This window comes from Penicillium daleae (genome assembly GCF_028827525.1).
Source record: "Penicillium daleae strain IBT 16125 chromosome Unknown utg000007l_segment0_segment0, whole genome shotgun sequence".
Lineage (NCBI taxonomy): Eukaryota > Fungi > Ascomycota > Eurotiomycetes > Eurotiales > Aspergillaceae > Penicillium > Penicillium daleae.
This window is the reverse complement of record NW_026623155.1, coordinates 3,911,289-3,931,894: the sequence shown is the minus strand read 5'-3', so window position 1 is coordinate 3,931,894 and position 20,606 is coordinate 3,911,289. Positions and strand designations below refer to the sequence as shown.

The window sequence follows — 20,606 nt, the reverse complement described above, 5'->3', positions numbered from 1 at the left end:
GATGATGGCAACTCGGCATTGAGATGTAGCATTCATGCTGCGAGATATGAACGTAGCACATGTGGATTTCCCCCAGATGCGAAAATATGTGAAGGATCTTCGAGCAGAGAAAATGAATCGGAGAAAGGTTGACAGAGACAGAGAGGCAAGAATGTACACCACAACAAGAAAACAAATGCCTCCCCCGTGTACAAAGAAAAATTGGTATCATATGAAGAACGAACGCCCACTCGCCAGTCTCCAGTGGAAGACTGAAGCCACCGACCCGCTGAACCGCTTGGAGTGCCAGAGAGAAAACGACAAATAAGTCATGATCACCCGGGGAATCAATGACAAAAGAACAAAGGAACACATCATGGTCACATCACAAAGGCATTCATCTCATCTCATCGCGGCATTACTAGGCCATTGATCGCTTTCATGTCCGTCAACTGACTCTGCAGGATTTCATTGCCACGGAGGAGGTCCTCCAGCCAGTCTGCGGCCTGGGTGAGCATGGCACTTTTACTGAAGCCACCACCTCGGAGGCCGGGGACTAGTGAGCAGAGATCATCGAAGCCTTGACGGATGAGGTTGCGCCGTTTTTGCTCCGAAAGAATGTGATTAGTCCGCTTTTGCTCTTCGGAGAGGTTCTCTCGGGGGGCTTTGCTAGTTGGGGTGACTCTTGCTTTTCGGGATGTGTCTGTTGACGCACGTCGGCCCTTGGCGATGCTGGGGGTTCGTGATTTTCGTGATAGCGACCGTGAATCATCATCATCAGAGTACTGATCACCGTTCGTCTTGACAGTACGCTGTTTCTTGCGGGGCTGGGCGCTATCATCCTCGTCGGCCTGACGGAAGGCAGTGCGTTGACCATAAGCGCCAGCAATACGTTCAGGGCTGGGAGCCCGAGTGTTGGCTGCGCTGGTCTGAGGCTCGAAGCAGTCAAGATGATCTAGCAGTTCCCTGGTGCGAGTCTCCATGTCGGGCTGGTCAGGGGGTGCCACATAGCCTTGATCCATGAAACCGCCGTCTGAACCCCAGTGAAGTCCGCGTGTTTTGCGAGAGGGATGTTGGTCTTCCGGAATAGGGTCTCGCACGTCAAAGAGCATTTCAGAAGTGTGAAACCCGGTGGGGATCCGAGGGCGTGATGGCGAGGAGCTGGATGCTTGTGCGGGGGCCATGTGCTGGGAATTGCGACGATCGTGAGCACCATTCACATTCAGCGGTTGACCGACGAACGCATGCTGGTGGGGTAATGGGGAACCGAGATCGGTGCTATTCATATGGTTTTGATACAGCATCGAGGCCGCCGCATAGATGTCAGGACCAGCAGCGCTGCTATTCATCAGGTTCATTTTGAGATTTTGTGGTTGAAAAGAAGGTTGGGACAGTGACGTTGTTGATCCCTCAAAGGTAGGTGGAAGTTCGTCAGTCCAGTCGAAGTTCAGACCGGAAGGTTTGTTTTGCGGACCCCGGAGCCAGAAATCGTTCGTAAAGTGATTAGTATTCATCGTAGTGAAGAAGTTATCGAGCATATTAGATTCGTCATCGTCAAGCAGAGGCAGCCCTGGAGGCAAGGCCGGCGCTTGTTCGAAAGGAGTGTCCATCGGGGAGAGGAAGGCGTCTAGTGACTCGTTAGTGATGACGCGGAGATAATGCGTCGCCGACGTGTGGATAACGTAGAGGCAAACTAAGACAAAGGAGACTCACAGCCAAAGGGTCCAGCGGATGGTGGAGAGGAGCGTCCGGTTTGTACTTGAGGGCCTGATCCATCCATGATCGAGAGGCCCGATTAAAGCTACAAGGACGCAACTGGAGCCAGAGGTCCCGAGTTAAGAGATGCTGCTCTGAAGGATCGAGAGCAGCGCTGACCAGGACGACAAGATCATGCCTTGGCTATCAAGTTCGGCGTCCGAGTATCGCCCGAGCTGTACAGAATCAAGTTCACCGACTCGATGTCGCGAGGTAGACGGAGCGGATTCGGGGCTCGAAATGCGAGGAATATGAGGGAAGGATAACGAATAGCTGTTATGGAATGGAATTTCAATGAGCCCAAGAGGGTGTCAAACGACAGAGGAGGAGAAACGAGAAAGGAGATGCTCAAAACTGGGGTAGTTTAGTGTTTCCTCATCGCCATCCACATTCGCATCGGCGGAGTGACCCTCGATCACATGTGAATTTTTTCTTTCTCGCAGGTCGCGTGACGTAACGGCAATACCAGAATTACCTTGAAATTACAGCCGCGCTGGCGGGCACAACTGGGTACTTTGGCAGTACTTTGCGGGCGGTTGGCAGCGGTACAAGCTACCAGCCTGGTACCAGTCCCGTACCGCCTGCCGTCTAAACTCCAGGGGAGCCGCCCCGAGGCCCTGAGAAACTCGGCATCGCGGAGAACTTGACCAGTCCGACTCGGGTCAACGTGGAGTACCCCATTCTTCTTCCTGCTTGAGAATTCACAGGTTCGAAGGGTGCCAGGTAAACTTACTCGGCGCCTTCACTCATTTTGGTCACGTCCCAAGATCCCATCCGTCTCAATCCACACCCCACTACGCCGTTGGTCTACACGCCTCTGAGGTCTGTGCTGTGGATCTTCTCTCCCCCAGCCTTGTTTCTTTGCAGTTTTGACTGAATCTCGGGGATTTAATGGCGTCCGCCAGGATTCGATCATTCCCCTGTCTGGCCCTTGGCTAACCACCCCCCGGGCCTTGTTCAGCCAGAGCCCCGCATCAACCAACGTCTGCAAATTGCTTCGACGGATGATCGGCCACGACTACAGTCCTTGTCGTGCCCCTGAACACGTCCTAACAGCTCGTTGGTCTCGGCGGGCACTTACTTCCCCTTCAGGAACCGAGGTCCAACCCCATTCGACCCTCTTACATTACCCCCCTACATAAGCTTCCCCCGTTACACAGATCCACGGTTGATCAGAGGTGAGACGCAAAAATCGATCGTGCAGCTGTCAGGGTTGCTTCCCCTCAATCCTGTCCAAAAATACAACCCAACTTGTTGGACGCCTGCAATTTGCTAGTCCCTGTGACAACGCCTTGTCTGGGCTGTCATCATTGTAGGGGGAAGAGCGAGGAGAGCTGTGATTGGGCTAGCTCTTTACTGTCCCACCCTCTAATTGTCCCGGACGTAGTCCTGGGAATCGCCGATTAGTCGCATCTCCCAAGTGTGATGCTTATTCAACCTCCCCACGGATCTGCTTAAGGAGGTTACCGGCGCGATGGAACCTGCAGTCCGGCTAAGTTTCCGTGACAAGCACTTTCGAGTCCGGGTCTTGAAGCCGTAAGTTCTACCGACCTTCTGCCGAGTCTACCGGCCGTGTCGTATTCAATGTCAGGGCGAATCCAGCGCTAATCGGCCCACGATCTGTAGCATCTTGCGTGCCTATGCCTTGGGGTATTTGTCATCGATCACACCAAAACTCGTTACCTATGTCCGACGATTGAGAAGTCAGGACTGGTCTTTCAGACAATGTGTTCAAGAGGTCAGTTGTGGACATTGGGTGCTTGAGATGATGTCACCGTCCTCCCACATGCTCAAATGGCTGCCGATATGTGGCTGCCCCGAACAGCACAGGCTGACCCTGAGACCTACAGCTTGCTCGCGTTCTCGCAGGGCCTCTACGGGTCAACAGCTTCCCAACGTTCTGCGCAACTCTCGTTGGTGGATCAACTTTGTTCCCAGTAGTACTATATCGAATCTACGCATCGATCACAACCAGCCTAGCTCAAGGTGACATCCGAATTTCCCAACGGGTGAACCGACTTGTTCGATTCGTCACTGCTTTTCTTTCAGCATGGGTCAGTTTCGACCTTTTGAACAGGAACCGGACCATCTCACGAGAAGAGTTCAAAGCCAGAAGGCTCTCGTCGGGCCAAGATGACTCTGGCAAGCAGCCGGCCAATGCCCTTGAGCGTCCACACCCTCAATTGGTCGGGCGGACGATGGATCTCACAATATTCACCGTCACGAGAGCTGTGGACGTGATAGCCTGCATGGCGTGGAGCCGTTGGGCTCGCCATCGCAAGGCCCAGAACCGCTGGACCATCGTAGAATCCTACGCTCCTGGTCTCGCTGACGCCGGAGTCTTTGCAATGAGTGCAGCGGTGGTCATGTGGGCATGGTTCTATCTCCCCGAGAGATTACCCCGAACATACGAGAAATGGATCGGGGAAGTTGCCAAAGTGGACACACGGCTGATCGAGGCCCTCCGTCGCGCGCGTCGCGGGACCTTTGTATACGGGAAGGACACTGGCCAAGCGCCCCTCATGGAATCCATGTGCAGAGACTATGGCTGGCCTGAGGAATGGGGCGATCCCTCGAAAACAATCCCAATTCCCTGCGAAATGGTGCACATGGGCTGCGGCCCTAATTGTGAGGTACACGCGCTTTCCCGCTTTGCCAGGACCTTCAAGATTGCCTGTGCGACGTACATTCCACTCCAGATCGTTCTACGCCTGCGAAAAATGAGGGATCCGGCCGTATTACGCCGGGCACTCTCCGAGGGGGCCCAGTCATCTGCCTTCCTTGCGACCTTTGTCAGTCTCTTCTACTACTCTGTCTGTTTGGCCCGGACACGGATCGGACCGAAGGTCTTCGATCAAAAGACAGTCACGCCGTTGATGTGGGACTCTGGTCTCTGTGTGGGAGCAGGATGTCTCATGTGTGGATGGAGTGTGTTGGTTGAGCAAGCACGGAAGAGACAGGAGTTGGCGCTATTTGTGGCACCCCGGGCTGCAGCCACCGTGTTGCCTCGATTGTATGAAAAAAAGGTATGTTCCAGCCTCCTCTTGCCCACTCGGCCTGTGTAACGCTCCCGTGGCCCAAGACCGTCTTTCGACCCTGAGGAGAGAAGGAGGGCATGGTCGGTTGCAGGCGCTTCAACTGTCACGAGTGCTAATGCGTTTTTCTTCCTTTTCAGTATCAACACCGCGAGCGCATTGCATTTGCGATCAGCGCCGCGATCCTCCTCACAACTCTTCGGGAAAGGCCGAGTTCAGTACGAGGTGTTTTCGGCCGCATTGCGACAAGTGTATTGAACTAGACTTGGCAGGAGGCGGTGGTGGGTTTTCATTCAGCATTTTGTATAACTAGTATTACCTTCGCGCTCCTTCGAACAGACGCAAACGGAGGCTGTTCTGTGGAGGGTCTCTCGACCAACCTCTATTTAATATGCATTTCTCAAAATAATGTGATCCATACTTCTGGTCTCTATACAATATATTCGGCACTCTCATGATCCCGTGTGGTAATATTGCGTATGTCCTTGTTTACTTGAGCTAGAGATGAGCGGTCCGGGTAAATCGAATGGCGACACAGATGGTATTAATCTCAACATCTCAATATCTCAAAGGGAAGACTGGCGAGTATCCAGCGAGTCACTAGATCTTACAATGGGCGTCGATGCAGATCCCGGCCTTATCGATAAGACAAGTGTGTCACGTGCAAGGTTGCGGATGCCTTCAATCGCCGGGATTTGAGGTGGTCCGATTCCTCCACAGATCTCAGAACAATGATTTCCAGAATGGTCCCCTCATGGGGGCGCTGTACACTATCTGGGAGCATTCCTCAACGCTCAATTTATCTACGGAAGGGTATTCTCGAGGCAGAGAAGAGGTACTTTTCAAGGAATTCATTCCTACACCAGAAACAGCATGCCTCCGCGGCACCCTTCAACACACCGCAGTCGCAACAGCGCAATACCTCTACGATGTGAGTATTATTCGCTCGAGGACCATGTCAATGGAACGTATACTGACACATCTGAACAGGTACTATACAATCAGCATGATCCTCGGAACCGTCGCACTTGCCTATGGCTCCGTTCCTCTGTACAAAATGGTGCGCCTTACTCTTCCTGGCAATTAGCAATTGCAAAAAAGAGACTCAACTGACATATGAAAATAGATCTGCCAGCAGACCGGCTGGGGCGGCCAGCCAATCCTTACCCATCGAGTCGGCGACGGCGACACAGCCTCACGAGTGACCCCAGTGACCGACTCCCGACGTCTTCGCATTACCTTCAACGGATCCGTGTCTGATGTTCTTCCCTGGAAGTTCACGCCGCAACAACGGGAGGTGCGAGTGCTGCCTGGCGAGACGGCCTTGGCTTTCTACACGGCAACCAACAAGGGCCCCCAGGATATCATTGGAGTCGCAACGTATAGTGTCACCCCGGGCCAGGTGGCGCCATACTTTAGCAAGATCCAGTGTTTCTGTTTCGAGGAGCAGAAGCTGAATGCGGGCGAGTCGGTGGATATGCCTGTCTTCTTCTACATTGATCCCGATTTCGCGACGGACCCGAATATGAAGGGCATCGATACGATCACATTATCTTATACATTTTTCAGTAAGTGGACTTTGTTCTCAATCTTTCGCGACTGTGCTGACCCAAAGTAGAAGCGAAATATGATGACAATGGTGTTCTGAAGCCTATTCAGTCCTGAGGCAACTTCCTTGAAGAGGCAGCTTGTACCATTGGACAACATCTGGCTTAGGCCAGCTGATACATGATCAAAAGTCATATACCCCCCTAGTAGGGCTCCGACTCAATCCTAGCGGAGACCTCACTGCAATCTCTCATCTCCACAACAATTGTGACTGTACAATACCTCTTGGGGCAGGCTGTGGCCCACAAAATCTGTTAGAAATATCAAGCTGTACATATATAGACCAAATTGATATTTAAAACACTGTAATGATTTATGTCTCTAAATACCATAGTGCTTCTCAAAGCAAAGCTGCTGGTTCCTTGAGGAGCGTGCACGGACCACTGATTAATTAGGCGCGCTCCCGACGCGTTTCCCCAATCTCGCATTTTCTCAAAGCCCTCTTCAAGAACGTCCAACGATCACGTCTACGATCACAGTGCACTATGGCTTTGCTCGTTGACAAGCTGCGTCCTCGGACGCTTGATGCTCTCACATACCATCCCGAGCTATCTGATCGCCTCCGTTCCTTGGTAAGGCCAAACATCTGCTTCCAACCAAGCCAGTACTTTGTCACCTAACTTTCCTTCGATTACAGGCTCAGAGCGGAGACTTTCCTCACTTGCTGGTCTACGGGCCATCTGGCGCTGGCAAAAAGACACGCATCATTGCGACCCTCAAAGAACTATACGGCCCCGGTGTCGAGAAAATTAAGATCGATGCGCGAGTCTTCCAAACTAGCAGCAACCGCAAACTCGAATTCAACATTGTCTCCTCCGTCTACCACCTCGAAATCACTCCTGCCGACGTTGGAAACTACGATCGCGTAGTTATCCAAGAATTACTAAAGGAAGTCGCTCAGACACAACAGGTCGATTTATCCGCGAAGCAACGGTTTAAAGTCGTTGTAATCAATGAAGCCGACCACCTCACTCGTGACGCACAAGCCGCGCTGAGACGCACGATGGAAAAGTACAGCCCGAATCTGCGATTGATTCTCCTGGCCAACAGCACCTCCAACATCATTGCTCCCATTCGCTCACGTACCCTGCTGGTCAGGGTAGCGGCACCAACTGAAAACGACATCTGTTCGGCACTTCGAGTCGCCGCTAAGAGGGAGGGGTGGACTGAGGCTGATGGTCTGAATAAGAGAATTGCGAAGGAGAGTGGTCGGAATCTGCGCCGGGCATTGCTCATGTTCGAGTCTATCTATGCGCAGAAGTAAGTGGCTCGTCAATTGTTACCAGCAGAGGCGTTTCAAGCTCTAACAGACATGCAACAACAGTGAAAAAGTGACAGACAGCACTCCAATTCCGCCTCCAGATTGGGAGGCGCTTCTCTCGGTCACAGCGGATGAAATAGTAAAGACTCGAACACCAGCCCAGCTTTTGCAAGTGCGCGCACGGCTCTATGATCTCTTGACGCACTGCATTCCACCGACTACCATCCTCAAGGTATGTTTCCCTATCCTGAATGGATCCTTCGGATGCGTGATTGACCGTGCTTCATTCTAGACATTGACCTTTATGCTGGTGTCACAAGTTGACGATGTGCTTAAGCCGGATGTGATTAAATGGTCTGCCTTTTACGAGCATCGGATCAAGCTCGGCAGTGTAAGTTATCATATTTTCTTGGGAAGGTCTGGATGTGTGTGCTGATATATGTGCCATTACAGAAAGTGATTTTCCACCTCGAGGCCTTTGTGGCCAAGTTCATGCGCATCTACGAGAGGTTAGTCCATCCCAAGCGATTCATTGAATACACATCCATTGACATCATTATAGCTGGACCATGGGCATGGACTTCGAGTGATTGTTCAGGGACAATGGTTTCGAGACAAACCAATCGATGAATGATGATTGTACACTATGCGGCCAGGCTCATTTCGCGGCACAGTCCAGCTCCTGGATTTCAGCAGTTGCGCAGTATTCGACTGTTTCTGGATATCTTGGTACTCACTTCCTATCTTTATTATTCTTAAATTTTCCTCTGGCGCATCGTGGCATTTTCGAGACGGATTCTGGCGTTTTTGTCTCTTCATTGGAGCTATGCATTGAAGATTCAGGTTTTCACGCCGGTTCTGCTGTACTTCGTGTATATGTAGAAAACTGACGACACGGGATATCAACTCGAGACTCGTATTTATTTCCGTCAAGGATCGGCAGTTATCTCATTACATTTGGGGTTGAACCCGAGTCGATTGTTGGACCTACGTCATCGCATATCGTCACTGGCCCAGGTTCCAAGAATACATTTAGATGTCACCTCGAATGCGATATTCTTTTTACCCTTCATCAAGACTACCCTTTCGCGCATCTCAATACTAAACTCGATTTTCTCAAAATTTGATCCTAATGTCCGATCCTAGGCTAGTTGATATGGAGCCCGGTGGCGAGAGCACACAGTATTAGAACCCGAGCATAGAGCTCCAGTTCATGATGAACCGATATTAACACTCTTTGTGACTAGATATGAATCCATTCGCGAGTTTACTCAACCGCCGGAAAAGCAGACCGGGCAGCTGGGTGGTAAATGAGGCCTTTAAATACCTTACACGAGTGAGGTTTGGGATAGCTAACAATCGGCTGCAGGAGGCCAGCCGCATACCAGGAGTGAAATGAAGACCACCTTCGACTCGGGCGAAAATGGCGGAGCGAACGGAGCAAATGGAGAAGAATATGCTATGGCACAAAAGCTAGGAATGGGACAAGGCGCGGAAGGCTTGAACAAAGGTAAATGACAGTCATGTATCCTTCGGTCTAAACTCCTAATATAACGACAAAGGCATCTAACCCCAAATATGGTGCTTAACAATTCAAGTATGATGTGCACAAAGCTGACAGATAATGTACAGAAAATCGGAAATCCGACAACCCAGTCGATGCAGGAGCCGCGAGAACCAGAAGAGAGCAGGGGTATGGGCCTGGCTCCGGCGTCGGGGCTTAATTTGGCACGGCGATATCGGCAAGGAGAGAGATGACGCGTAGGTCATGAGAGAAGACGTGGCGGTTTATTGAGAGGAGGTAGGGCTGGAGGAAGTAGTCTGGGGCGGGTTCTCGAGGTCGTTGGTTCCCAGGGGAGGGTTTCTGCGTGGGCGTTTGAGGGATTCGAGGGTCACACCATTACCGAGTTTGGTGATTCCAACAACGGGCGGATCATCCTTCTTGACGAATTCCCAGAGACCTGGCTAGAATTAGTATGGAGAATGCCAGACCAAGATTGCGAAGCAAAATCAATGACATACCCGGCAACTTGTGGCCAGCCAATCTGAATGCCTCCCGGGCAACCTTTTCGTGCAGATCTCCCTTCAACTCGAAAACGACTCGGCTAACGGGCAACCGAACCGTCCAGTAGTCGAATTTACCCTTACCCTTACCCATACGCTGCTCATTACCCTTGGTGTAGACACCAACGTTGGCGCTAACGCGCTTGTACAACTTGTAGTTCATACCACGTAGCCGCCTCTTGATGGTTTCCTCTGCAATCTTGAGAGCCGAAGCCGGCATCCGGCGGTCGTGGTCCTTCATGCGAAGCCCAAAGTCTCCCCACACCACTGTTGTTCCGCGAGTCGATCCGCCCGTAGCGACGTGCGGGCGACCCTTGGGGGACTTCGATTTCTCGGCAAACTTTGGAGTCAGCCAGTCCAGGGCGGGTGATGTGGTAGAGAAGCATCGTGCCAGTGAGAAGGTAGCTAGCGATCCCGACAGGCCTGTTTCGCAAATGTCAGTTTGGCGGCGTGACCACCATTGGCTTGGAGAGAGATTGGTCGTACATGTTGGCCGGGTGCAGGCCGACAGAGGCCCCGCGAGCATCTTCATCTGAGGACCCATTGTGACCGGGGAAGGCGACCAAGGATGCAACGAGCGACTGTGGTTGCTTTACGCAGGGCAACGACACTTTTCGATGTCCGAGTTCCACAAATGCACTAAGCCCGATCGGGTCTAAGTACTGTGCACGTGCCCAACGTGTTCCTTAGTCAGCAGTCACGTCTCCCGCTCGTGTCCAGCGCGTCACGCAGTGTTGCCTCACTAGGCGGCAGGAGCTTCTTTCACTCTCAATTGTCTTCGTGCTCTGTCTCTGTCCTTGGCAAATTATCTCGATAATTGAGCCAGGATGCCGTCTGATATTCGGAGCTTCTTCGGAGGCAAGCCAGCACAGGCTTCGAGCACTGCTCCCAAGCCCGCAAAAGAGGTAAGCCCGAATATCCTACATGGGATCTACATTGTCTTCGTCTCTGCCTTTCTGGTTTTATAATCTTGTCCAGCTCGCTAACCTGGGATTACACCATGAAGGATCCTTCCACTGCACGGAAACGACGTACGGGCCGGTATTTTGTCCCTTACAGTATCCAGTTCTAATGAGATCAATAGGAAGCAGAAAAGTGGTGGACGATAGCGATGACGACGAAGATGTCACCCCCGTGAAAGCGCCAACACCTAAAACAAAACCGAAAAGTCAACCGTGAGTTGATTGCCTGTCACTTGGAGCTACTTCAACTTTCATTTGTCTGACGAATACTGCGTTGAAATAGGAAACGCGAGGAACCGAAGGGCGAACCTACAACTAGCTCGGACTATTTTGCTTCTAGCAAGAAGCGAGGCCGGCCTTCCAAAGCCACAACTGAGTCGAAGACCGATGAAGGCCCTGTGAAGTCCTCTCGAACCACCGCACGGGAAGCTACGAAGAAGACCAAAACGGTTGTTGACGATGACGAGGGTCTTGGTGGAGATGATATCTTTGCAGGCCAATACAGCAAGAAAAAGGATGATGACTATGTTGCTGCCGACAGTGACGACGACGATTTTGAGGTGCTAGAAGTCAAACCGGCAACTGCAGCATCTAGGAGGTCACAAAACAAGCCCTCAATTCTTGATGAAGAAGATGATGCGGTCATGGAGGATCTGCCCAAGACTATCCCCAAACCCGCTAAGACTGGTCGAAAGCGAAAGTCAGAGGCTCTCATTGACGAAGATGAAGACGGTGACTACCAAGAACCGAAGAAAAAGCCAGCATCTCGAGCGAAGCCATCCGCCTCTCCTGCTGCCAAGAAAGCAAAGTCCACGCCCAAGAAAAAAGAACCAGAGCCGGAGAACCCTGATATCCAGGCGATCTTTGACAGCATCCCTACCATTAGGCCACCATCACCACCTGCCAAGACTGGAGAGACCAAGAAGTGGCAGTTTGGTGCACAGCGTTCTCGCACTCCTCCGACTGCTGGCACAAAAGAAATGCCTGTCGGTGCCGAAAACTGCCTAGCAGGCCTCGTGTTTGTGTTTACTGGAATTCTCGAGACTCTGGGTCGTGAGGAGGGACAGGAATTGGTGAAGAAGTATGGTGGCAAAGTCACTGGAGCCCCCAGCTCCAAGACCAGTTATGTTGTCCTCGGCAGTGATGCTGGCCCAAAGAAACTGGAGACTATTCAAAAGTTCAACCTCAAAACCATCAATGAGGATGGCCTCTTCGAGTTGATCCGGCGGCTGCCCGCGAATGGCGGCTCTGGTCAAGCTGCCGAAAAGTTCGCCGCTAAGCAGAAAGTGGAGGAAGCAAAGGTCTTGAAGATGGCAGCCGAAATCGAGGCGGAGGAAAAGCGAAAGGAGGTGGAACAAGCCAAGTCCAGGGCCAAGGCTCAACAGAATGGCCCAACTCCGCTTGCATCTCAGGGCCCGCCGGTTGATGATCAACTTTGGACGACTAAGTATGCGCCCACCTCAATCAACATGATCTGCGGTAACAAAGGTGCCGTTGAAAAAATCCAAAGCTGGCTGCGAAACTGGCACAAGAGTGCCAAAGCGAATTTCAAAAAGGCTGGACCGGAAGGCTTGGGCGTGTATCGTGCTGTTATGATTCATGGCCCACCGGGAATTGGTAAGACTACAGCTGCACACCTTTTGGCGAAGCTGGAAGGCTATGATATTGTCGAAACCAACGCCAGTGATACCAGAAGCAAGAAACTTGTTGAAAATGGCACTTTGGGTGTCCTCGACACGACATCTTTGCAAGGGTACTTTGCCGGAGAGGGAAAAAATGTTCAAAGCGAGAAGCGGAACCTAGTCCTGATCATGGATGAAGTCGATGGTATGTCAGCTGGTGACCGTGGAGGTGTTGGTGCAGTCGCAGCCATCGTCAAAAAGACCAATATCCCAATCATTCTTATTTGCAACGAGCGGCGGTTGCCCAAGATGAAGCCCTTCGACCATATTACCCTCGACGTTCCGTTTAGACGTCCGTCGATAGACCAACTCCGTGCCAGACTTTCAACTATTTGCTTCCGTGAGAAGATGAAGCTCCCCCCATCTGTGCTGGAGGCTCTGGTTGAAGGCTCCCATTCTGATATTCGGCAAATCATCAACATGTTGTCTGCCATGAAACTGGACATATCAACCATGGAAGATCAGTCAGCCATGGATCACGACAAAGGCAAACAAATGGCTAAGGCGTGGGAGAAGCATATCATACTCAAGCCATGGGATATCACCAGCAAAATTCTCAATGCGCAAACGTTCGCAAAAAGCTCTACGTCGACACTCAACGACAAGACTGAACTTTACTTCAACGATCACGAGTTTAGCTATCTCATGCTCCAGGAGAACTACCTGCGAACAACCCCCACTCTTGCAAATAGATACGAGGACGAAAAGGAGAAGAAACTGAAGGTACTCGAACTGATTGACAATGCAGCATCGAGTATCAGTGATGGAGATCTTGTGGACCGTATGATTCATGGGACACAGCAGCAATGGAGTCTGATGCCGACGCACGCTATCTTCAGCTTTGTACGGCCGGCGAGTTTCATATATGGTAATATGAACGACAGGCCACAATTTACCAGTTGGCTTGGCCAGAACAGCAAACAAGGTACGATTAAACCTCCATTTGGAGCTTGTTATGGGTGACTTGACTAACTTTCATTCCTTCCAGGCAAGCTGACACGTTTTGTCAAGGAGATCCAAGGGCACACGCGTCTCCGTACTTCAGGCAATCGTGACGAGATTCGTCAACAATATATGCCCTTGATCTGGGACAAGACTGTCAAGCGCCTCAGGGATGAGGGCAAGGAGACTGTGGACGAGGTCATTGACTTCATGGATGCATATTTCTTGACGCGTGATGACTTTGACGCGATGGTGGAGCTTGGACTTGGGCCGATGGACCAGTCAAATGTCAAGCTGGAGACCCAGACAAAGGCCACATTCACGCGTCTTTATAATTCACGCTCTCATCCACTTCCATTCATGAAGGCGAGCAATGTCATTGCGCCAAAGAAAGAATCCAAGGAGAGGCCTGATGTGGAAGATATCGTTGAAGAATCGGATGAAGGAGAGGTCGTCGATGAGGTCAAGGGTGACGATGAGGAGGAGCTGGATTTGAAGAAGGACAAATATGTCAGCGTACCCAAGAAGAAGGCTGCTGCAGCCAAAGGGAAGAAGGGAAAGAAGGCTGCTGCGACGGATGATGATGGTTTTATCGATGATAGCGAAGAGAAGCCGAAGAAGGGCCGCAAAACCAAGGCCAAGGCCAAGGCTTAGGATGCATGTTTTGTACTATAATACCTTCTTATGTTGCAGCCTTTTTCTCTGATGATTGCAAAGCTTCCGGTCCAAATTATTACGAATAAGATGACTTGCCTGGGAAAACCTGACTTTAGGTGCATATCCATCACATGCCATAGGAATTCTAGGGGTTCGGTCTCCAAGATCGTCACGTCTGAATACAACGATACGGATATTATCGATTATGTATTGTCCAAAGGGAAATATCCCACAGATTATTTAATTGACAAAACGTGATACTTCGAATGACCACTGCAGCGCGGATAGAATCACTCTCCAACCTCACGATCATCGTTCCAACGGACCCAGCTCATGACTCGCCAGCTAAGAGTCTTCTCACGGATCTTCTTTCCCCAGATGAACAACGGAATCCAACAGATAAGAACGCCGCCGCAGATCGCTGCCATCTCGCCGTAGGCCACATTGTATCCATGCGTGTCCACCCACGGGTTAGTGTAGAAGCCCAGCAGGAAACCAAAGGCAGACTTGAAGGCGAGCTGAGTGACGACAATCTCTCCCGCAATAGGGCGATAGCTGTCAATTGTATACACGAGAGATACATTCGTCGCTTGAGTGATAGTGAAGTTGACTATAACAACGTTAGAGATGGACTTTATCTACGTGACCTTTCCTAGAGACAGAACTTACTCAATCCAATACCTAAGGTAGGAACGATCCAATGCATCTGCCACTTGATGCCACAGCCGTATAAAGCTAAGGCAAGCGGTCCGGTAATGGCACCGATCATGATAGCTGGGAGTCGCATCTCGGGCTCTCGAATACCACCATTGCGCCGAGTGAAGAAATCAGCGACCCAATCGGAGAAATTACCACCAAGGATAATACCGAAGAAGCACCCAATGACGGCCGAGAAGAAGCAAAGACCTGATTGCCATGCTTCGAACCCATAGGCAGTGTTGAACGCTGAAGCCACGTTCGAGGTGATGGCGGTGATGAATCCAATAGTGACTGACATGACTAGTGTCGCCCAGAGGACAGGGGGCAGAATCAAAAGTCCCACGGGGCGAATTGTCATATGCCAAAGAGATTCATGGGTATATTTACCGTGGTATAACTTGAGGCCCTGAATGAATCCGGCACTGCGCTCCACCGGGGCTACCTCATGAACTGAAGAAGTACCTGCTTCTTCACCCTTAGTGCTGCGACAGATACGCTGCCCTGAAGAAGTCAGGGTGGTGACCGTGCCGTCGGGTGCGATATTCCTGATATACGCCGTCTCGGGGAAAGTGGCGTACACAATGAGCGTGACGCTCCCGATCAAGGCGATAGCCACGTAGTAAATGTACCGCCAGGGATGGTACTTGACAATGAAGCCATCAATGATGGCACCACTAGCAACGCCTAGATTCAGTGAGGCATTGTATAACCTAGGGAAGAGGTGAGTGAATGACCGGTTAAGATATAGGCTGAAGGAGACATACGCAGTGATTGCTCCACGCTCATGCAAGAAAAACACGTCGGCAATGGTCACAGGTGCTAGACACTCTCCAGCACCGGCAGCAATGCCCATGAAAATTCTAGCGACAAGGAAGTTGGCATATCCTTTTCCAACCGCACACCAGATCGCAGTAATCGTGTATAGAGTAAACGCAGTCACGTATACTGGGCGACGGCCGTACTTGTTAATGAGTGGCATCCAAACCAGATTACCCAGACCCTGGAAGAGCGCAGTACAATTGAAGAAGTACGCGGTTTTGGCGATAGGGCTGGCCATTCCGGTTTCTTTCCAATTGGGGAAGAAGTCTTGCGCCGTCTGGAGGATGGCTAGAGTCGGACCGGCGGCGAGGAAATTGCACAGAATCATAGCAAAGCAGACAGCCACTGCGGTGTATAGTTTGAACCATCGCGGCCTGGTAATGTATAAGAAACAAAAGCATGTAAAGAGCAGCGATGATATGAACAGGGGGTCAATTACCAATTGAGAGGATCTTTTGGATCCGACGACGGGGTTGGAACGAGAATGACCTCGTTTGTTTCAGCATCTCGCAGACGCAGATGGCCCAGTGTCTTCACATGGGCGTTGCCAGTTTTCTCATCGAATCCAGCCCCGCCGACTGGTCGACGTTCTCTAACTTGGGTGTCCGTCATGGTCGAGGATGGTCTTGGGTGGAGACTAGCAGGAAACCATCACTCAAGGACGGTGCAGCTTTGCGTTATATACATGCTGCGATGCACGCAGGAGCTTCTCGAGACCGTCAGTCATGCGGGGCCCCACGTAAGTCTGGGGTAGTTGAGTGAGGCCCACATCCCGGAGCATGGATGAGGATAGATTCGTCGCCCTGGGCTGGTTGGGCCAATCGCGAGTCCCGGTTGACGGGATGTGACCACTCCAGCTTCTTTTTCGCCCTCAAATTGAGCGTAATAGAAGTCACCATTTATCCAAAGCGGCTTTTGTGGAGATCAAGATGGTTGAGCTCAAAAATTGCCGTGATAGACACCTGCTTGCTGCAGGATAATCGTTCCATGACCAAGTGATCATCGTCGCCCCCGAGTCCCTTGTCGATGTGCTGTTTCGAGCAAGTGGAGGACCGATGCCGACGCGTGGACAGAAAAGGCCGTGGCTGAAACTGTCCAATCAAACTTTCCGATTGAGGCGGCTATACAGCCCAGATGTACGCTACTCTAATAAATAGGCTTTGGAAGAGCTTCATAGGAACGAAGTCAACCAGTGTGGACCGAAGAGAGAGGACCAGCTTCCTTGTTTGACCATCTGCCCGATAGGAGTTAAGCCGAGTCCTGGAGATTTGATCGATACAGGGCAAGCCAAGCTATTTGTGGAGGTTCCTTCAGCCAGTCACTTTCCAAGAGGCATACTTACCGTTGTCCTATTCCACGTTTCATAGTTGACGAGCTGTCTTCTACCTCGGAACTAGGATCAGTCTTTTTATTGACCATAAGAGAACATATAGAAATCAAAGTTTCTAACATCAAACCTTCGGAATTAAAAACCGAACACAGCATTTCTCTACTATAGAATACGTGCAGTCCTAAATTACCACAAGCGCGACCAATTGTGAATACTTCATCTTTTCCGGATGGCGCCGACATGTTCCGAGCATATCAATAGCGGACGTTGGGTCAACCCTTCGCACACAGTCTAATCACCATTATCCTTCAGTGTCGGGTCCACTTACTTCGGGTGCATCAGAATCCCACTGCTGCCACCGGCTTTTGTTCCTTTGCATTCGATGGTAGGGCTGTCGAGGTCGTTTAGGAGCTTGGTCTCTCCATGTGTTACGAATAAGAAGGTGTGGTATAAACATCTAAAAAAAGCCTGTTCGCTTGCAGCACAACTATGTGTTCGGTCTTCTCTCCGTGCTTGTACTGTAGCAGAACTAGCCTTGTTTTCCGATATAATTGTGGACTAGTTCGGTGGAATTGACTTCATTTACTAGCTTGGCACTACTAATTCGCCGGTGTTGTCGGTTCAAGCTTAAGACGATGTTCATACCCCTGAGAACAGCGAATAGACACAAGGGTCTATAAAAGACTTAACGTATGTTTTGTACTCGCGCTATATATCTGCTTAAGAGGAATACTCTGAATCTCAGACCTCTGGATTACTGAATAGACATCTCTCTCCCGATAATCTACTAGCATTCGGGATCAAATTTTGATACCAGATTCTCAATCCAGCTACAAGATCCTTCGGACTTGAAATAGCAAAGCATGAGGTTTCGGAAGCGCTCTCGCACAAGCTTGGGAAGAGCGACTGGTTTTCTTCCTGAAAGAGCATGGGGGTTCTACAAAGTATTGGGTTCCTCCTAGTCCAATGGCCATATGATTAATATTGCCCAATATGCTCTCCTGATACTATGAATTATATTGGGGTCCGTACATAAACGGTGGATTTGAGGTAGGAAAATGACAGGCTAGGATGTCGTCCCGTCGGAAGTCCAACAACAAGGAAGTAGAGAAAGTAGTACCGGTGGGAATTGAGAGTAGACAGAGCACTAAAGAGCCAGATCTATATTATTAGTCCATACGACTAGCTATATGACGTTGGTCAAAAGTAGGAGAAGGCGTCGGCGATTATATTGATTTGAGCAATGTCTGCGAGACAGGTAGCGACTAGGTGTTGGAGTTTTCATAGCAGTCTATCTTGATTTGTCCTGAATGACTATACCTACCTAGTGCACGTATCCAGGTAGTTCTTACAACTTCTCTCAAACAAAAATAAACAGAGCGCTCTCCTCGGCTTCAAAATGGTATGTTATTGTTGCCTTGTTCAAACGAGATAAGATATAGATTGCGCTTAGGTAAAAACAGTCGCCTCGCGTAATGTAACTTTAGCTCCTACGGTTGACATCGTCATTCTTAGGACAAAAGGCCGATCATTTTGCGAGTCATTACCTCGGTTGATCAATACTAGTCGAGAACTTGAAGTCAAGCAACGTGTCAAGCGTCATGGGTTCGGACCGAGCTAGGACACTCTATATACAGTGGCAGTTCAAAAGTCTGAAACCAGCAGAGACTAAGGAAAAAAATCATCTAACTATGCTTCAACTTTACATTTTCAACAAGTCTTTCTGAATGTCTTTTGAACCCACTTTCTAGAAGTCTTTCTGAATGTCTTTTGAACCCACTTTCTAGATATTCCCGGCATTTTTCTTCAACTTGCCTTTTAAAGCATAGCTGGTGATATTCGATGATTGCCCGAAGATGCGCCGGCGGAAACACCGTTTGCGCATCCACTCCGCGCCGGGTCCATACCCAAAACGGTACTCTGCCCCTAGTTATCGTGGTAGGAGGCCATTATAGTAAAACTTCCACCAATGAGAACGTCCGTTCCATAGTCACATTCATTTTATACAAGCTACCATCCTCTGCAGGATTCATGCCTAGCCCACTGGTGAAACAGGGTCCTATCTGGAGGGGCAAGAACCCAAACATTAGATTGCATGGAGTGATTGCTGCCTGTTCAGTATATCCACCCTAGTCAAGCAATTTTCCTGCATATTGAAAAGTCCCTGATCTAGTTCTAATTCGATTCGTTCTTTTCAAAGTAGATACATGAGTATAAAAGCACGCCTATCTCGCCTTTGTCCGAGAGTTCATCAAAACCATCAGGCTCTCGATTGAAAACCGACCCTTCCAACATGATCTCTAGCTTAAAACTTGCCCTCGTTGGCCTGCTTAGCGCTGCTGCGGTCCAAGCAATTCCCGACACCGTTCCCGAACTCGATGTGATTGCTACGTCCACTCTCGAGGAGCGCGCTTCCACTTGCACCTTCTCCGGTGCCAAGGGTGCAGCTTCCGCGATCAAGTGGAAGACCTCCTGCTCAACCATTGTCTTGTCTTCTGTGGCTGTTCCCGCTGGCACCACTCTTGATCTGACCGGGTTGAAGAAGGGAACCACAGTACGAAGTTTATTCTATCAGGACATAAAAACTTCCCACTAAGCGATTTTCTAGGTCATCTTCGAAGGAGAGACCACCTTCGGCTACAAGGAATGGTCCGGCCCCCTGGTTTCCGTCTCTGGAACTGACATCACTGTCAAGGGAGCCTCTGGTTCCGTCCTCAATGGAGATGGTGCTCGCTGGTGGGATGGAACGGGAACAAACGGCGGCAAGACCAAGCCCAAGTTCTTCTATGCCCACAAGATGATCAACTCCAAGATCGAGAACATCACAATCAAGAACTCCCCTGTTCAGGTCTTCAGCATCAATGGAGCCAACGGTCTTACTCTGGACGGAATTACTGTTGATAATGCTGATGGCGACAGCAAGGGAGGCCACAATACCGATGCTTTCGATGTCGGCTCCAGTACTGGTGTCTACATCACCAACCCTGTTGTCCACAACCAGGATGACTGCTTGGCAGTTAACTCGGGCACAGTACGCATGTCATAGCGGAACGATAGTCCAGAATATGCGCTGATGTTATCTAGGATATCTCCTTCACCGGAGCCCAGTGCACTGGAGGTCACGGTATCTCGATCGGCTCTGTCGGTGGACGGTCTGATAACGCTGTTGAGAAGGTCAATATTGAGAACTGCAGCATCAAGAACTCACAGAATGGTAAGTATAACCGACTTCAAAACATTGATCATCCGCGCTAATTTCTGAATCTTCCAGGTGTCCGTGTGAAGACTGTCTACGGCACGACTGGCTCGGTCAAGGGCGTCACCTACAAGGATATCACTCTCTCTGGCATCTCCAATTACGGTATCGTGATTGAGCAGGACTACAAGAATGGCAGCCCTACTGGCACTCCCACTAACGGTGTTCCCATCACCGGTCTGACCCTGAGCAACGTCAAGGGAACAGTTGACAGCAGCGCGACCAACGTCTACATCCTGTGTGCCTCGGGAGCTTGTTCCGGCTGGACCTGGAACAGCGTTAGTGTCACTGGTGGAAAGACCAGCTCCAAGTGCAAGAATATTCCCGGCAATGCCAAGTGCTAAAGGGTAGAGAGAATGTGTGGGTGAGCCATGTCATCAAGCAGCGCGTGGCATCTAGTTGCATGCGGTGGCAGTCCTACTGGGTTTTGTATGATAAGTTAGAATCTATGTATAGTAGACACCAATCTGAATTTTATTCTTATCTTATGGAGATTCCTCCCTCACTTGGCCTGGGCCAGCGTTTGGCTGTAGGACCAGCGTTTGCTCTTGCTTGCA

General features: G+C 50.4%; 8 protein-coding genes across 8 annotated transcripts; 5 read left to right on the top strand and 3 right to left on the bottom strand.

Annotated features, from left to right (window-relative positions):
- Positions 1-386: 386 nt before the first annotated feature.
- On the bottom strand, positions 387-1,759 carry N7458_008609 (basic helix-loop-helix domain-containing protein; the record flags this gene model as incomplete). Its single annotated transcript, XM_056911991.1, has 2 exons — positions 387-1,606; positions 1,693-1,759. The coding sequence occupies 2 exons, from the start codon at positions 1,757-1,759 to the stop codon at positions 387-389; spliced, it is 1,287 nt and encodes a 428-aa protein (XP_056764817.1).
- A 1,449-nt stretch (positions 1,760-3,208) lies between these two features.
- Positions 3,209-6,434, top strand: N7458_008608 (cytochrome c oxidase assembly protein; the record flags this gene model as incomplete). The annotated part of the gene is made up of 9 exons (XM_056911990.1): positions 3,209-3,270; positions 3,337-3,472; positions 3,585-4,760; positions 4,910-5,020; positions 5,497-5,604; positions 5,636-5,700; positions 5,760-5,829; positions 5,896-6,337; positions 6,388-6,434. 9 exons carry the CDS (start codon positions 3,209-3,211, stop codon positions 6,432-6,434), a joined length of 2,217 nt encoding a protein of 738 aa, XP_056764816.1.
- Positions 6,435-6,862: 428 nt separating this feature from the next.
- Positions 6,863-8,228, top strand: N7458_008607 (replication factor C subunit 5; the record flags this gene model as incomplete). Its single annotated transcript, XM_056911989.1, has 6 exons — positions 6,863-6,949; positions 7,015-7,637; positions 7,702-7,870; positions 7,931-8,029; positions 8,092-8,147; positions 8,201-8,228. 6 exons carry the CDS (start codon positions 6,863-6,865, stop codon positions 8,226-8,228), a joined length of 1,062 nt encoding a protein of 353 aa, XP_056764815.1.
- A 542-nt stretch (positions 8,229-8,770) lies between these two features.
- On the top strand, positions 8,771-9,362 carry N7458_008606 (uncharacterized protein; the record flags this gene model as incomplete). The annotated part of the gene is made up of 4 exons (XM_056911988.1): positions 8,771-8,820; positions 8,886-8,944; positions 9,008-9,148; positions 9,271-9,362. 4 exons carry the CDS (start codon positions 8,771-8,773, stop codon positions 9,360-9,362), a joined length of 342 nt encoding a protein of 113 aa, XP_056764814.1.
- A 64-nt stretch (positions 9,363-9,426) lies between these two features.
- On the bottom strand, positions 9,427-10,246 carry N7458_008605 (mitochondrial 54S ribosomal protein uL16m; the record flags this gene model as incomplete). The annotated part of the gene is made up of 3 exons (XM_056911987.1): positions 9,427-9,599; positions 9,661-10,125; positions 10,189-10,246. 3 exons carry the CDS (start codon positions 10,244-10,246, stop codon positions 9,427-9,429), a joined length of 696 nt encoding a protein of 231 aa, XP_056764813.1.
- Positions 10,247-10,529: 283 nt separating this feature from the next.
- N7458_008604 (replication factor C subunit 1) lies at positions 10,530-13,942 on the top strand (the record flags this gene model as incomplete). The annotated part of the gene is made up of 4 exons (XM_056911986.1): positions 10,530-10,607; positions 10,762-10,877; positions 10,948-13,271; positions 13,335-13,942. 4 exons carry the CDS (start codon positions 10,530-10,532, stop codon positions 13,940-13,942), a joined length of 3,126 nt encoding a protein of 1,041 aa, XP_056764812.1.
- Positions 13,943-14,235: 293 nt separating this feature from the next.
- Positions 14,236-16,075, bottom strand: N7458_008603 (uncharacterized protein; the record flags this gene model as incomplete). Its single annotated transcript, XM_056911985.1, has 3 exons — positions 14,236-14,555; positions 14,615-15,837; positions 15,903-16,075. 3 exons carry the CDS (start codon positions 16,073-16,075, stop codon positions 14,236-14,238), a joined length of 1,716 nt encoding a protein of 571 aa, XP_056764811.1.
- A 3,011-nt stretch (positions 16,076-19,086) lies between these two features.
- On the top strand, positions 19,087-20,393 carry N7458_008602 (glycoside hydrolase family 28 protein; the record flags this gene model as incomplete). The annotated part of the gene is made up of 4 exons (XM_056911984.1): positions 19,087-19,347; positions 19,402-19,824; positions 19,878-20,007; positions 20,065-20,393. The coding sequence occupies 4 exons, from the start codon at positions 19,087-19,089 to the stop codon at positions 20,391-20,393; spliced, it is 1,143 nt and encodes a 380-aa protein (XP_056764810.1).
- Between the last annotated feature and the right edge of the window lie 213 nt (positions 20,394-20,606).